The sequence below is a fragment of the Echiichthys vipera genome (assembly GCF_963691815.1).
Source record: "Echiichthys vipera genome assembly, chromosome: 11".
Taxonomy (NCBI): Eukaryota; Metazoa; Chordata; class Actinopteri; order Perciformes; family Trachinidae; genus Echiichthys; species Echiichthys vipera.
This window is the reverse complement of record NC_139836.1, coordinates 3,801,421-3,818,025: the sequence shown is the minus strand read 5'-3', so window position 1 is coordinate 3,818,025 and position 16,605 is coordinate 3,801,421. Positions and strand designations below refer to the sequence as shown.

General features: G+C 42.9%; 1 protein-coding gene across 2 annotated transcripts in view; it reads left to right on the top strand.

Annotated features, from left to right (window-relative positions):
• Positions 1 to 3,332: 3,332 nt before the first annotated feature.
• Positions 3,333 to 16,605, top strand: part of acss1 (acyl-CoA synthetase short chain family member 1) — a 23,698-nt gene continuing 10,425 nt past the window's right edge. For both annotated transcript variants that reach the window (XM_083922660.1, XM_083922661.1), the window contains exons 1-5: positions 3,333 to 3,650; positions 9,354 to 9,450; positions 11,239 to 11,438; positions 15,404 to 15,579; positions 16,154 to 16,306. In XM_083922660.1, the coding sequence (XP_083778786.1) occupies positions 3,335 to 3,650; positions 9,354 to 9,450; positions 11,239 to 11,438; positions 15,404 to 15,579; positions 16,154 to 16,306 (942 nt within the window). In that variant the 5' untranslated portion in view covers positions 3,333 to 3,334. The remainder of the gene's footprint in view (positions 3,651 to 9,353; positions 9,451 to 11,238; positions 11,439 to 15,403; positions 15,580 to 16,153; positions 16,307 to 16,605) is intronic.

Here is a 16,605-nt window from a genome sequence, read left to right as displayed (position 1 = left end):
CAAAGCACCAATGGGCTCCTTCCTTTGGGATCGACTTTGGTAATCCACTGTAATGGACTTTACTATGAGAGGAGCTGGTACAGGGGCCAGTAGGTAAGTCTTTAAAACACTCTTTTAATAAACTCTGGCTTCACTAACTACGCTGTTGCTGCTTTGTTTTGTGTGTAGGGACTCTTCTCATGCTGCTGCAGAGGTTTGCTGTTATTTTCAGCAGCATTAGTGGTTAAAAAAGACCTTTGAATGCCTTCACTGTACTGCCCCGAGCCCATCACTGTTAGCGACCGTCCCGGATATCTCTGTTTATAGTTCATACACAAAAAATCTCTTGATGGCTTATTTGATGAGTGTAAAGCGTTTTAAATGGACGCTCTAAGACTGTTCTCTGACGTCTTAAGATGTACTGGACTCGTTAAGACGGACTCTAAACTAGACGAAGAGAGCCATTCAGCATCCCTCGCTATATCTCTTCTGGCGTTGCCATGGCGTGTGAAAGAGAAGGTGGAAACGCTCCTGGATGCAGCGCACGTGTGACGGGTGTGAATCCCCTTTTGAGCCTCATCGGCTTCTGTACACAAGCTAAAAAACAAGATGTGAAAAGCAATGTTATATATTTGTGGTAGACGTGTGCACAGTGTTGCTAATTGAATAAACCGTAGAGGAGCTGGACCTTAATCTGAAGAAGCTTCACGGCGTTAATCTTAATTCTTCTTCACTTGTTCAATGACACGACGGAGAGAACAGTGTTTTTGTGACGACGGCTGCACTCAGATCTGTTTCCAGCTGTTTGAGGTTTAACGTCATCGTTCAGACAAATACACAAACTAATCTGCTGCAGGTTCAACAGCAGTAAATTAATCTACTTAAAGGGTTAAACGTGAAAACAAAGTAAAATAAACAGCAGCAGATTCTCTGTTTGTTTACGGATTAAGACTCTTTCATCTTTAATGCTTTAATATGAAATTATAGTGTTTTAACAGCGTGGTTTTTGTGAGAATATGTTTGATGATTGAGTCTTCAGTTCAGCCTCTGGAAGAAGAAGAAGAAGGAGGGAGGGGGGAGAAGAAAAGAAGAAGAAGAAGGGGGGGGAAGAAGAAGAGAAGAAGATGAAGGAGGAGGGGGGAAGAAGAAGGAGGGGGGAAGAAGAAGGAGGGGGGAAGAAGAAAAGAAGAAGAAGAAGGAGGGGGAAGAAGAAGAGAAGAAGAAGAAGGAGGAGGGGGGAAGAAGAAGAAGAAGGAGGGGGAAGAAGAAGAGAAGAAGAAGAAGGAGGAGGGGGGAAGAAGAAGAAGAAGGAGGGGGGAAGAAGAAGAGAAGAAGAAGAAGGAGGAGGGGGAAGAAGAAGAAGAGAAGAAGAAGGAGGGGGGAAGAAGAAGAAGAGGGAGGAGGGGAAGAAGAAGAAGGAGGGGGGAAGAAGAAGAAGAGGGAGGAGGGGGGAAGAAGAAGAAGAAGGAGGGGGGAAGAAGAAAAGAAGAAGAAGAAGGAGGGGGGAAGAAGAAGAGAAGAAGAAGAAGGAGGAGGGGGAAGAAGAAGAAGAGAAGAAGAAGGAGGGGGGAAGAAGAAGAAGGAGGGGGGAAGAAGAAGAAGAGGGAGGAGGGGAAGAAGAAGAAGGAGGGGGGAAGAAGAAGAAGAGGGAGGAGGGGGGAAGAAGAAGAAGTCCTTTATTTGGGGAAATTCAAATATGACATGAAACATAAAGGAGCCAGTTGAGGTGGTTCAGGATCATCTGGTAAGGATGAACCCTGGGCGCCTCCCTAGGGAGGTGTTCCAGGCACGTCCAGCTGGGAGGAGGCCTCGGGGAAGACCCAGGACCAGGTGGAGAGATTAGATCTCCACACTGGCCTGGGAACGCCTCAGGATCCCCCAGTTAGAGCTGGTTAATGTGGCCCGGGAAAGGGAAGTTTGGGGTCCCCTGCTAAAGCTGCTGCCCCCGAGACCCGACCCCGGATAAGAGGCTGAAGATGATGATGAGATCCTCAATAAAACTGTTCAAACATATTGATTAGATCTTCAGTGAGCAGTTCCCGAGTCGCCCTACAGGGGGCAGCAGCCGTCAGAGCAGATTTAGTTTAGTTTTTTAGTTTTTTTTAGTTAAGATAGTTTATTTCCAATATGTGAAAAGAGAAAAATAGATATACAATAACAAAGTAAACTGATAAATATAAATCCTGTTTACATCTCCGAAGTAAAAACGTATTTTATTTCGCCCCTTTTTACCAATTTAATCGTGTTATTAATGAATTATCAGTTCAAATGTTTATTATTTAATGAGAACAACGTGAACTCTTTTAAACTTATTTTATTTCACTTTAAATCTGTGAATCTGAATATTTCATGTTCAGGCCGAAGACCGCGGACGAATTATTCAGATTTAATTTAATTTAATTTCCTTCTTTATCGTCTTTTCTTTTCATTAAACGTCTGAAACCCTGAATAATGTAATGTTATAAATGTATATGTATGACAGACAGGAAAACAACATTAAAAAATAAGTATTGTTGTTCTTTACTTAAATCAAGAAAATATAATCTAAAATATTATTAATATAATAAATATATAAGGCCCACAATAAAAAATAAATCAAATAACAATACAATAAAAAACTTTAATTAACTATAAATAGTCGAATCTAATCTAATCTTTTATGCAAGTGCATCAGTGAGAATGATCCAGGACCGTGTGTTAATGATACATATAATATCATTTTACAATAATAAATGAATAATTAATTCATATTTACCTGAAAAAAGACCTTAAATGATCAAAAACATACACACCACAACTACAATTGACACAAATGCTCATGCAGCTTTCAGCAAAATCATATTATGGTTTTTCATATATTAATATATGAATTAATATTTCACTTCTTCAGGAGAAAACCAGACGGTTGCATTTGATTTTTTATTTGTTTTGTTTTAACACTAAAGTCCCTCCGTACCTGCAGACACATTTTTTAAACTTTATTTATTGATTTTTCTCATTTTGAACATAAAACACGAGACAGACTTTTTACACATTTACACGTTTACATTAAAAGGGTCATTTAAATTGTATTTACTTGATGAAAAATAGACAAATGAAGGGGATTCATTTAAAAATAACTAATATTCTACGTATCCAAACATGTTTATACTCTTTTAAAGTAAAAAACAAAGATATTAATATGATATTAATTCATATTTCACTTCCTCAGGAGAAAACCAGACGGTTGCATTTGATTTATTATTTGTTTTGTTTTGGCACTAAAGTGCCTCCGTACCTGCAGACACCTGAGCACACCTGAGGCACAGAGAGGAGGTGTTGGAGTCAGTCACAGCTCTGGATGCAGAGGATCAACATGGCTGCTCACAGCTGCAGGGGGACCCGACTCTTCAGGACCCTCCTGAACCTCTACAGGACCCCGGGACCGGGACCGGGACCGCACCGCAGCAGGTGTGTGTCCACCCTGCCCGCACCTGGCACCTGGAGCTCCCAGCTGTCCCGGCTCTCCCACCGGGATCTGTACCGGCTCTCGGTGACGGATCCGGATCAGTTCTGGGGATCCGCCGCCGCAGACAGACTCCGCTGGGTGAAGCCTTTCCACCGGGTCCGGGACTGCGAGCTCAGCACCGGGAGGATCCGCTGGTTCCTGGGAGGGAAACTCAACGTGTCCGGTAAAGAGAGATGAGACGGATCCATAATCTGTCCGCTCCTCTAACAGAGGCTTCAAAACAGACTTTAAAAGTACTTTATATTATAATAATGTGTCAAATAATAACTTTTATTTCTATAGCACCTTTAAAAACAGCAGTTAACAAAGTGCTTTGACAGCAAAAATCAAAATAAACACAACAAATAATGATAATAGTGAAATCCAAGGAGGAAGAACATAACCATAAATAAATAAATTACACATAATTGCATAAAATAGTTCAGAGGACAAAGGAAATTATTATTATTAGCTTGTAATTTAATTAATTTAAGATGCTTGAAGAGAAAGAACAATGAGATAAATATAAAATAAAAGTTAGAACTCATTTTAATTACTTTATATTAAAGTTTAAACTGAACTAATACACCATAGTTTATTAGTTTATTATATGTAGTCCTAATAATCTGAACCTGTTAGAGTATAGAATAAAGCAGATTAGTTTATATTATAATAATGCATTCATGTATTAAATAATAACTTTTATTTGTAGAGCACCTTTAAAAACAGCAGTTAACAAAGTGCTTTGACATAAGAAAAAATCACAATACACACAAATAATAATAAAAGTGAAATCCAAAGAGGAAGAACATAAATATAAATTACAAATAATTGCATAAAATTGTTCAGAGGACAAAGGGAATTGTTATTATTAGCTTATTTAATTAATTTAAGGTGCTTTAAGAGAAAGAACAATGAGATAAGGATAAAATAAAAGGTAGAGCTAATTTTAATTACTTTATATTCAAGTTTAAACTACAATAATATACCATCATTTATTAGTTTATTATATGTTTTCTTAATAATCTGAGCCTGTAAAAGAATAAAGCTGTCAGGTAAATATTCAGTTTATTATTGGGAGGCAGACTCATACTTAAAAAGTACTCATTCTGCAGAATCATTGATATTATAATAATGCATTGATGTGTTAAATAATAACTTTTATTTGTATTGCACCTTTAAAAACAGCAGTGGACAAAGTGCTTTGACATCGCAAAAATCAAAATACACACAAATACAGTATAAACACAACAAATAATAACTATAGTGAAATCCAAGGAGGTAGAACATAAATATAAATAACACATAATTGTATAAAAGTGTGCAGAGGACAAGGAAATTATTATTATTAGCTTGTTTTTTAATTAATTTAAGGTGCTTGAAGAGAAAGAACAATGATTAAAGATAAAATAAAAGGTAGAGCTCATTTTAATTACTTTATATTCTAGTTTAAACTGCAGTTATACACCATCATTAAGTATATAAGTATATAAATAATAGTTTATTATTGGCAGGCTTTTGTAGCACATGATAAACACAGCACATGCAGTTGTACAGTGTGGGCGACTTGGGAGACACACATTGTTGCATCCATTTATCTGTGAGGTTTTGTTTTGATGGCTGCGACAGCCTTGGTCCTTGGTAACTTCCTGTCAGCTGATGTCATTCACATCCAGTGCAACAGGAAACAAACCAGGACTTTATGTTTACATCTTTAAAAAAGGTCCATATGAACAGGTGTGGTCTGCTGATGCGTTCACTTGTAATCGGGAATCTCAACTTCTGAGTCAGGCTTGTAGTGTGTGTGTGTGTGTGTGTGTGTGTGTGTGTGTGTGTGTGTGTGTGTGTGTGTGTGTGTGTGTGTGTGTGTGTGTGTGTGTGTGTGTGTGTGTGTGTGTGTGTGTGTGTGTGTGTGTGTGTGTGTGTGTGTGTGTGTGTGTGTGTGTGTGTGTGTGTGTGTGTGGATTTAAGAGGGGAACATTTAGGGGACAGACTGGAAGTAGAAAGATGAATGTGTGTCATATGTTCCCCTCTTAAATCCACACACACACACACACACACACACACACACACACACACACACACACACACACACACACTACTGTTACACTTCTGTCCTTACTACAAGCCTGACTCAGAAATTGGAAGTTCAAGTGAACGCAGCATAACTGTCAGTGACGAGGTATTTCCTTCCTTTCTTTAGTGGGTCACATGATCAATCACCACTGTTTTAACTCACTATTTGATAGAGATTAACTTAAAAGGCAATTAAATAAATAAAAAAACCTAACAGAGTACAACTTTAATGAACTATAATTAATGAGTCCGTCTAATCTAATCTATTATTATTATTATTACAGGAACAAAGTGCATCAGTGTGAATGAACAAGGACGTGTGTAGTCTGTGATTAACAAGATAAATGATAATTTTCCAATACTAAATGAATAATTAATTAATATTTACCTGGTTTGACTTGAGGAGTTCACTACAGGAAACTAAATGACTGAAAATAGACCTTGAATGATCAAAAACATACACACGGCAACTACAAATGACACAAAATGCTCAATAAGCATAAATCTAAATCCTAAAACTGCAGCTGCTCCTCGCTTCTCTCCATTTCACGGGAGGAGCGATTAGCGAGGATACGCTGATGTAGGGAAGTGTTTTCCGCACCTGTGAGGTATAAAAGAGGCGTGACAGAGGCAGAGAGAGAGAGAAAGCAGCTGTAGTCGAGTGAACTAGAGAGTGAATGAAGAGAGTGAGCACCACTGGAAAAACACAGTACAGCAATATAGACGAGTCCGACGAGCTGTTTGTGTGTTTCGCCATCTAGCCGCGCAGCCATTATTGCGGTGGCCCTCCAGAATGCGTGCGATAAATGTATCTTTTCTACTTTTAATCGTACTTTTTATGCAGCTTTACATTTGACAACGATGTCAAGGAAGTCGGGAAGAACCTGTGCAATTCTCTGCTGCTCCAACAGAAGTGGGACTCTTCAACTTTGGAAACAAACTGAATGACACAAACCTTTACCTCATGAAGAGCGTCCCTGTCTGAGGCCCTACGGTCTACGTGGATTCAAACCTTTACCTCATGAAGAGCGCCCCGTCTGAGGCCGTACGGTCTACATGGATTCAAACCTTTACCTCATGAAGAGCGCCCCTGTCTGAGGCCGTAGGGTCTACAGGGATTCAAACCTTTACCTCATGAAGAGCGCCCCTGTCTGAGGCCGTACGGTCTACGTGGATTCAAACATTTACCTCATGAAGAGCGCCCCTGTCTGAGGCCGTACGGTCTACATGGATTCAAACCTTTACCTCATGAAGAGCTCCCCCGTCTGAGGCCGTACGGTCTACGTGGATTCAAACCTTTACCTCATGAAGAGCGCCCCTGTCTGAGGCCGTACGGTCTACATGGAGTCAAACCTTTACCTCATGAAGAGCGCCCCTGTCTGAGGCCGTACGGTCTACGCGGATTCAAACCTTTACCTCATGAAGAGCGCCCCTGTCTGAGGCCGTACGGTCTACATGGATTCAAACCTTTACCTCATGAAGAGCGCCCCTGTCTGAGGCCGTACGGTCTACATGGATTCAAACCTTTACCTCATGAAGAGCGCCCCTGTCTGAGGCCGTACAGTCTACATGGATTCAAACCTTTACCTCATGAAGAGCTCCCCCGTCTGAGGCCGTACGGTCTACGTGGATTCAAACCTTTACCTCATGAAGAGCGCCCCTGTCTGAGGCCGTACGGTCTACGCGGATTCAAACCTTTACCTCATGAAGAGCGCCCCTGTCTGAGGCCGTACGGTCTACATGGATTCAAACCTTTACCTCATGAAGAGCGCCCCTGTCTGAGGCCGTACGGTCTACATGGATTCAAACCTTTACCTCATGAAGAGCGCCCCTGTCTGAGGCCGTACGGTCTACATGGATTCAAACCTTTACCTCATGAAGAGCGCCCCTGTCTGAGGCCGTACGGTCTACAGGGATTCAAACCTTTACCTCATGAAGAGCGCCCCTGTCTGAGGCCGTACGGTCTACATGGATTCAAACCTTTACCTCATGAAGAGCGCCCCTGTCTGAGGCCGTACGGTCTACATGGATTCAAACCTTTACCTCATGAAGAGCGCCCCTGTCTGAGGCCGTACGGTCTACATGGATTCAAACCTTTACCTCATGAAGAGCGCCCCTGTCTGAGGCCGTACGGTCTACATGGATTCAAACCTTTACCTCATGAAGAGCGCCCCTGTCTGAGGCCGTACGGTCTACATGGATTCAAACCTTTATCTCATAATGACAGCTCCCATTCAGTCGTGCGGATACTGGAGGGAGACGCCACCGCGGTGATGGCGACTTGTTCACTCTTGTCCATAATTGTGTCATACTGTTGGAGATCTTCTTCTTCTGCTGTGAGTGAGAGAGAACATGTAAACTCCTTTGTACAGATGGACGTCAGTGTGGCAGAGCTGCATTAAAGGAATATTGACTTCATTTGGACGCAGCTTTGTGTTAAAAATGAGAAAATGCTCAATACTCTTCATGTGTCAAGTATCACTGAGATATATAATTATGACCTAAATAGGGATAGAATATTTGTGATGCTTCCGCAGCGAGTGTTTTGTATGTTTTATCCTCCTTTGTGTTGTTTTTCTGTCTCTGATGATAATCCAATAATATTCCAATAACGGCAGCTGGATGATTTGCATTGTTTCAGATCTGATACAGGAGGATTTAGAAATGATTTTTTGTGAACCTGCTGCGTGAGACTGCAAACAGGATCTGAGCTCTTAATCCCATTTTAGGATTAATTTTCAATCCCAGAATAAATGAAGACCATTTCCATCAGGAACAGTTTCAGTGTTTAGTACTTTTCCGACTAATGGTTCCAAGATATAAGATAATTACTGCACCGTACAGGAAGAACATTCATTCATTCATCTTCAGCCTCTTGTCCCTGTCGGGGTCGCGGGGTGCTGGAGCCGATCCCAGCTGACATCGGGCGTGAGGCGGGGTCCATCCTGGACAGGACGCCAGTCTATCACAGGACACATAGAGACGAACAGAGACAGACAACCATTCACACCTACGGGTGATTTAGAGTCATCAATGAACCGAACACCTGCACGTCTTTGGACTGTGGGAGGAAACCGGAGAACCCGGAGAGAACCCACGCAGACACGGGGAGAACATGCAAACTCCACACAGAAGGGCCCCAGCCGGGACACGACCTGGGAAGCTTCTCGCTGTGAGGAGACTACACAGACACTACACCACCGTGTCGCCCTAACAGGAAGAACAATGTAACAGAGCGATCTTTCTACGGAGTCACCAACGTGACGTAAAAATCGGCAAACATTTTCATCCACATTGAACACCACAGCACTTATGTCATCTTTATTAAACCATCTGATAATTACTTTCCTGATTAATAGATGAATTGTTTTGCATATAAAATGTATAAAAAATGGTTAATATCCTCTTCAAAACTCCTCAGATCCCAACGTGACTTCCTCAAATATCTTGTTTTTTTACACCAACAGTCCAGAAACATTCACTTCACAGTGAAGTGGGAAACAGAGGATTGGAGTTTGCAATTCATTTATGTCAAGCAACTAATAAGTTAATTAACTAATCATTTCAGAACTGATTTACCAGACATGTCAGACATCTCCCTGACCTCATATTGTAACTAGGAACCACCGTAAGGAAATAAAAAGAAAGGGCTCGGCAGAGTGTGCTTCAGAGCGGTAGGAGATTGTAACTGAACGCATCTCTGTCCGTTCTCCTTGCAAGTAAAACATATAGCTGTTGTCTTTCTCTCTTTTGTTATGTTTGGGATGTTTTAGGTTGCTTGAACCTGACATATGTTCATGTATGTAAACAGTGAACTGTCTGGACATCCATGTTGAGAGACATCCGGACCGAGTGGCTCTGATCTGGGAGCGAGACGAACCGGGCACCGAGGTGAAGGTCACCTACAGGTGAGAACATCTGCACTCATCTAATCTGCTCAGTGACGAGTTTATCGTATAGATGATACTGATCCTTATCTTATCAACATACTGTGCTGTGCTTTAGTCAGCGGGGGAAGAAGTACTCATGTTTTACGTAAATGTTTTTATTGCCAACGGGCAAACGGGTCGTAACTTAACTTAATTTCTCGGTTGCCTGTAACAGCCCAGGGACTGACATCTATGTAAAGTTCTCAAAACTAATTTTCCAGGACGTTTGGTACCTCATAATTGTACTTAAAGGCGCACTCACACTGTGCGTCCGTCCCGTGCCCCGTGCTTTAGGGTCCTTGTCCCCCCCTCCAGGCCCGTTTGTACTCACACTACCTGGGCCTCGGAGAATGCTTCTTGCTGCCTATACGTCATCGCGCCGTAACACGTCACACGCATTGATGACGTCATGGCGATGCGTGGCTTTGTTTCCAGATCTTTCCGTAGACCTCAGAGTTTTTGTGCGTCTTGTCGACTGTTTTTGAATCTTTTCATCGACCAAATCTGCAGTAAACACTCCACCTCCGCATCACACCAACGTGAACCTTTCACCGCCATTGTTTTAAATGTCCGCGCATGGTCCCTCCTTCTTTTTTCTATGTCCCAACAGGCGCACAGGAAATGACCTCAGAACCACCATAGGCCTCGTGCTGGTACACGTGCGCACGCTCGTGCTCGTACATGTGCAAACGTGCTTTACAAAAGCCCACCTCTCTCAAATGGGCCGTGGCCGGCAACCGTACCTCTCCTAGGCGTGGTACGGTTGCACTCACACTGGTCAAACGAACTAGACTTTAGCCGTGAAACGTGCTTGGGCACGGTACGGATGGACAGTGTGAGTGCGCCCTAAGTATAGTACTTGAGTAGATGTACTTTCCACACTTATGACGATAGAGTTGAACGGAAAGCACATAGGATTTCGGCTGATCTCAGTTACCCCCTGGCAAAAAAAACTCCCCTCAGGTAGGCGCTATAGAGCTGCCAAAACAACGAAAAATATTCATATGAAGTCATTCATACAGAATGCAATTACAATATTAAACTCATGAAGGCATTTAGAGCTATGTACATCACCTTTTTACTCTTTCTTTGTGTATGGAACGACATGTTGTGTATTTATTGTGTGTTATTGTGGGATTTTTTTCCACATGTGGACAATAAAGGAAAGATATATAGATATCTCTGCCTACAGTATCTGCATCCTTCCTCTATGCAGATGATACTGAGTTTTATCTTATCAACATACTGTGTCCTGAAATTATCTCAACACCATCGATGTAAAGGATGTGTTGCAGTCATATAACATATATTCACCTGGGAAGGGTTACAGTCACACACTGTTGGGTAATGAATAACTACAAATTGCAGATGGTAATCAGGAAAAACAAGAGTTAAAGGTCGTTGTAGTTTAAGTTATGATATACATTATGGTGGTGGTAAAGAAGAGCATGTTTGATGACTTCTATGATTGTCATATCTTATATCTTTAAGTGAAAATACATTCAGATAGAAGTACAAGGCCATAAAAACTCTTTTTATCTGTTAAAAAAAATGTCCTTTATATGAATTTAAATCTCCGGCAATCACTTCTAACATTATTTTTTACTTGTTTAATATCATTAAATAGTTACAATGTATTCTGCTCTCTACTTTATTAGTAATGTATTTTATTCTCATGCAATAAATGTTCCTTTGGAGGACAAAAAAGATAACATCATCATCACCATCATCACCGTCATCCTCAGTTTCCTGTTGTCTGCTCAACAGAGAACTGCTGGAGACGACCTGCCGCCTCGCCAACACCCTCAAGAGCCATGGGATCCAGAAGGGGGACAGGGTGGCCATTTACATGCCGGTTTCACCAATGGCTGTGGCGGCCATGTTGGCGTGCGCCCGTATCGGTGCGGTGCACACCGTGGTGTTTGCCGGCTTCAGCTCAGAGGCTCTGGCAGGGAGGATCCAGGATGGTGAGTCTCTTTGTTCATATTCACGTCTGTTTTATTGGAGCAGCGACCTGTCGTCCAATCAGAGCTCTCCGGAGGTTTTTAAGCTGCTTTTAGTTCCTAGTTTTGGTTTTGTAGCATATTTCTCATCACCGTGAAGTTGACTTTGGTCAATTTTGATGAAATATCTCAACAACTATTGGAGGTATTGTGATAAAATGTGTCTCATCATTCATGTTCCCCTCATTCCTCCATGTAGCGGCATCAACACGTCAACATTTTAATGTGTCCAGTACTTTGGTTCATGACCAACTACCTGCAGAACTAATGTCCTTCAATCAGCTGGACTGAGATGGTGAACATGGTAAACATTAAACCTGCGGACCAGTCCCAGCCTGGTCCTGGTCCTGGTCCTGGTCCAGTCCCAGCCTGGTCCTGGTCCTGGTCCTGGTCCTGGTGCAGTCCAAACCTGGTCAGTTGCGTACATGAACTGATGAAGCCTCTTGGATGAGAGGTGAAACGTCTTCCTAGACAAATAACCAAGTCCAGTTGCTTTGGACTGAAACTGCTTTGAGGATAACGACGACCTGGACACATGAGAACATTCACAGGTTTATTATACCTGCTAAATATCACATCACCGAACTATAGGTGCGAAAGGCGACCTCAAACTTCACATGAGGAGTTTAGTTAATGCAATTCTTACCTTTCTTGCATATTTCACACAATTCCCTCCAAAGTCCCACCCTGTTCCTCCAGCCTGACCTCTGACCCTCTCTCAACCCCCCGACACATGCGTAGAGAGACAAATGCTGCGTTTAAGTGCAATGGGAAGTCCAAATTTTCTGACCTCCAACTTAGCAAAGTGACCTACCCCGAAATTGCCAGTAGGAGGTTTCACCTTGAGAGGCATTCCAGTGCACTTTGCCTTGTTGGAGGTCCGAAACTTCGGACTTCCCATGGCACTTGAACGCAGCATGAACAGCGCAAGTGAAACGGAGCGACCATGAGAGGCAGGAAACTCCGCAAATCATTTTATTACCACCAAATAAAATGATTGGTCAGACTTTTATCAGAAATATATGAGAACTGAATATTTTTGATTCTCAACACCTGGTGGATTTCTTTTACGGTTTAGTGCCGTACGCTTATAAGGAGCATTTTTAAGATGGTGTAAAAATGCCAGAAAAGGTAAGAATTGCTTTAAGCTTGTTTTTTTTTAAAGTCAACTCTGTTTTAGGCCAAAAACATAAGTAAAATAACAGGATTTTGTATTTTTTTACCCCTGAATTATATTCCTGCCACTGTCAAACTGGATTAGATCAGCGTATAGCGTGATTAAAAAAACGCTGAACATATATATAAGCAGGTAAATTAATACAGATATGTTGCAGATCAAACATTTCTTGAGTGTGGTCGCAGTTTAAATATCAAAGTAGGGGCCCTCTGAACTGAAACTGTTTTCCGCTGCAGCAGCATGAAGGTCAAACAAAAACCTGAGCTGTTTACTTTGTTCATATTTGATCTCCATACATGTTCCCAGACCTTCGTTCAGTATCACACTGAGCCCTGATGGGAAAGAGAAAATATGTTACAGGTCGCAGTGGGGGGACGTTAAACATCAAAGTAGGGGCCCGCTGAACTGAAACTGTTTTCCACTGCAGCAGCAAGAAGGTCACGACGAGCAGAGGCCGGTGCAAAGTGTTGTAGAGGAGGAACAAATGGACTTATGTACTTGTACTTATAAAGCGCCTTTCTAGTCTTCTGACTACTCAAGGCGCTTTCACAGTGTTTGTCACATTCACCCATTCACACAGACGGCAGTGGACATCTACAGACCATCTAATCTAATGTAACCATTCACACCACATTTACACACCCATGCGCAGCGGGGAGCAATTCAGGGTGCAGTGCCCAAGGACACTTCGACATGTAGACTGGGGGAGGTGGGGATTGAACCGCCAATCTCTCGAATGGAGGACGACCCACTCTCTTACTGAGCCACAGTCGCCCAAGAGCTCGCTGGAGGAGTTTCCATCTCTCAACAGTCCCCCGTCATCTCTACAGTGTCTTCAAAGTGGTTGAAGAATTCCCAAGTTTAGTGTATGGTTTCATTTTTTCCATACATGTTCCCAGACCTTCGTTCAGTATCACACTGAGCCCTGATGGGACCTGAACTTGTAGCTGTTAGTGGCAGATCTCTGGAGGTCAAACACGCGCCCCAAGGACCTTGTGTGTGTTTTGGAAACAGTCGCTGCCTTCATACCCAAACACGGGCCATTTCCATGGCTGGCTGAGCAGCAAGCGAAGCAGTGCATGATGGGAGTGTATACCTTAGTGTGTGTGTGTGTGTGTGTGTGCAGGAATGACCTTAAAACACATGCAGAGTCTTTGAGATAAAGTACAGATTAAAGGAAGTAAAGTGGCTGCAGTGTTCATTACACAATATGACCAACATCCTGGAGATTTACCTGTTCTTCCAAGAGTTCGGTGCTCAAACGAGTGAAACTTGTTCTGGAGCCAAGACACTGAGTCACCGAGTGTGTGGCAGTTTTTATGAACTCATATAAAGTCAACTAAAGCCTCAAGTCTGCTCCGATCAAAGAAACAGGATTCTGTCTGTGACTGCAGGATGTTTATTTAAGAACAAAGACGCTTTACCATCATATTTAAAAGGTCCACAGCAGGTTTAAAGAGCTCAAAGGTTCATTCAGCATTTAAAAATACGGACAGAAAGTTCAAGAGTGGAAACAATTAAACCGCAGTTACAGTGTTCACATGTGACTGCAGCTCTAAACAGTTGTACACATCATGCATCCATAAACTCATTAAACCAGAGAAACGCATCAAAGACGGTCAGGTACCAGCATGTTAAAGACACTTTGATCCAAGTCCTTCTTCCTTCTGTTGGAGCTTGTTTCAGAAAAGTCTAAGTTTCGGATCCCGTTTGAACTGTGCCATGAATGACACACATGATGTTTGTCAATTTTGTAAGTTACATAAGTTACTGTTCTTCGTAGTTACCACTTAGTTTTGTGTGCAACTGCTCAATCTCCCGTCTTGCAAAATGTACGCCACCGTGCTATTTTCCAAAACACCACAAACTGTATAAAAAATGGACGTAGCGTCTCCGTCGAGGTCCGTTCTCTCAGCTTGATCCAATCGTCCTCGCCTACGGGAGTCTCCATCTTGTCAGACTTTGACTTCACCTCATTTCCTCTGACCAAAAAGGGCATGTATGTGACGTTGGGGGGGAGGGGTGTACGTTCATCTGGCTGACGTTTACCTCCGAGGAGAAGTGAGGGCCAGAGGCTAGCTGTCACTCAAGAGGCCACGCCCCTAATTATTCATAAACTTTAACCTCCAATAAAATAAAAACTAGCCCCTCCCCCTCAGTGTTGTCATGGAGATATGAGCTAAACACACAGACTAGAATGTTCTTTTGTCCTTAAACAGGTTTAATGATGCTGTGTAAACGGCCTGTTTAACATGGGGCTCAATGAGAAACTGCTCTGTTATGAAACCTGCCCCTAGTGGACACTCAGAGAACTGACATTTTTGCCACTTCCTGTTTGATCCAAACAGGAAGTCGCTGTGGTGGGGGCTTGATTTTTACCTGATGAGTTTAATCCAGCAACTTATTTTTATCAGCCCGGAAGCAAAAGAACGAGCAAGACACGTTGTGTGATCTTAACATCCTGCTTCAAAACGCACGCATCTATAGCTTCAGTGCGACATCAATTCAACAGTTTTAGGATTTTCTTGCAAAATAATCATTTAAGAGATAAGATAAGATAAGATATTCCTTTATTAGTGCCACAAAGGGGAAATTTCCTTATTACAGCAGCAAAATTGAAGCAAACAAAGAAGAAAAATCAATAAGAAACAATAAATTGTAGAAATTAAATTGACAAATGTGTCGTTCATGGTACATTTCAGACGGTTTTCACAGTTCAGTGTAATAAACCAGCCGTGTGTTGCGTTCACAGCCCAGTGTAAAGCCGTGGTCACCTGTAATCAAGGCGTGAGGGGCGGCCGAGTCATCGACCTGAAAGCTACGGTGGACGCAGCAGTGAAGAGCTGTCCGACCGTCCGACACGTGTTCGTCTCTCAGAGGACAGAAGAGCCTGCTGCCATGGGACAGATGGACGTCCCCCTGGAGGAGGTGAGACACCTGATCCGTGGATGATACCTGACTTATTGAGCATGTGGGAGATGATTGATCAGGGTGCCGTATGAGACTACTCTGGTCCAGTTGGTGGGTCATGCACCAGTATGCAGCTCTAGCTGGTTTGCTAGGTAAAAGAAGAAGAAGATGACAAAATGGATGCCTGTATTTGAAGAGAAGTTGTGTAAAACGTGTCTTTGAAAGAACACAAAAATGCATGTCCGAATCTCTCTCCAGTCTAACATGTCCTCCTGTAAATCACCCTTCTTCTTCTTCTTCTTCTTCTTTACCCTCGGATGTTTTGTATTCTTCTGGTTTCCCGTCAGCCGCATGATAGAAACGGCGTCAACGCGCCCTGTCACTTGTTGTGAATCCTCTGCATAATGAGCTGCACTCAATCGGAGATTACTCAGGGAGCTGTTTAGTGTCCTGTTGTGAGTCGGACATTTGTGTTCCTCCGTGTGTTGTGCGGATAAGTTCAGGGCTGGAGTGCGTATGTGAAAGAGCCGTCAGTGTCCCATCTGTCCCGTGTGTCCAGTATGTGGAAGTATCATTCTGTGGTGCCTTGCAGGTGATGTCCTCTCAGTCCTCCGTGTGTCCGGCGGAGCCTCTGGACAGCGAAGATCTTCTGTTTCTTCTCTACACGTCGGGAAGCACGGGCAAACCTAAAGGCATCGTTCACACACAGGCTGGATACCTGCTGTACACCTCTCTCACACACCAGGTACACAGATGTTTCCTTCATATCTAACAAAACATTAACCTGAATGTTTGTCGGATTGATGTATCACTATCGGGGTTGAGGGGGGGCTGGTGCCGATCCCAGCTGACATCGGGCGTGAGGCGGGGTCCACCCTGGACAGGACGCCAGTCTATCACAGGACACATAGAGACGAACAGAGACAGACAACCATTCACACCTACGGGTGATTTAGAGTCATCTATGAACCGAACACCTGCACGTCTTTGGACTGTGGGAGGAAACCGGAGAACCCGGAGAAAACCCACGCAGACACGGGGAGA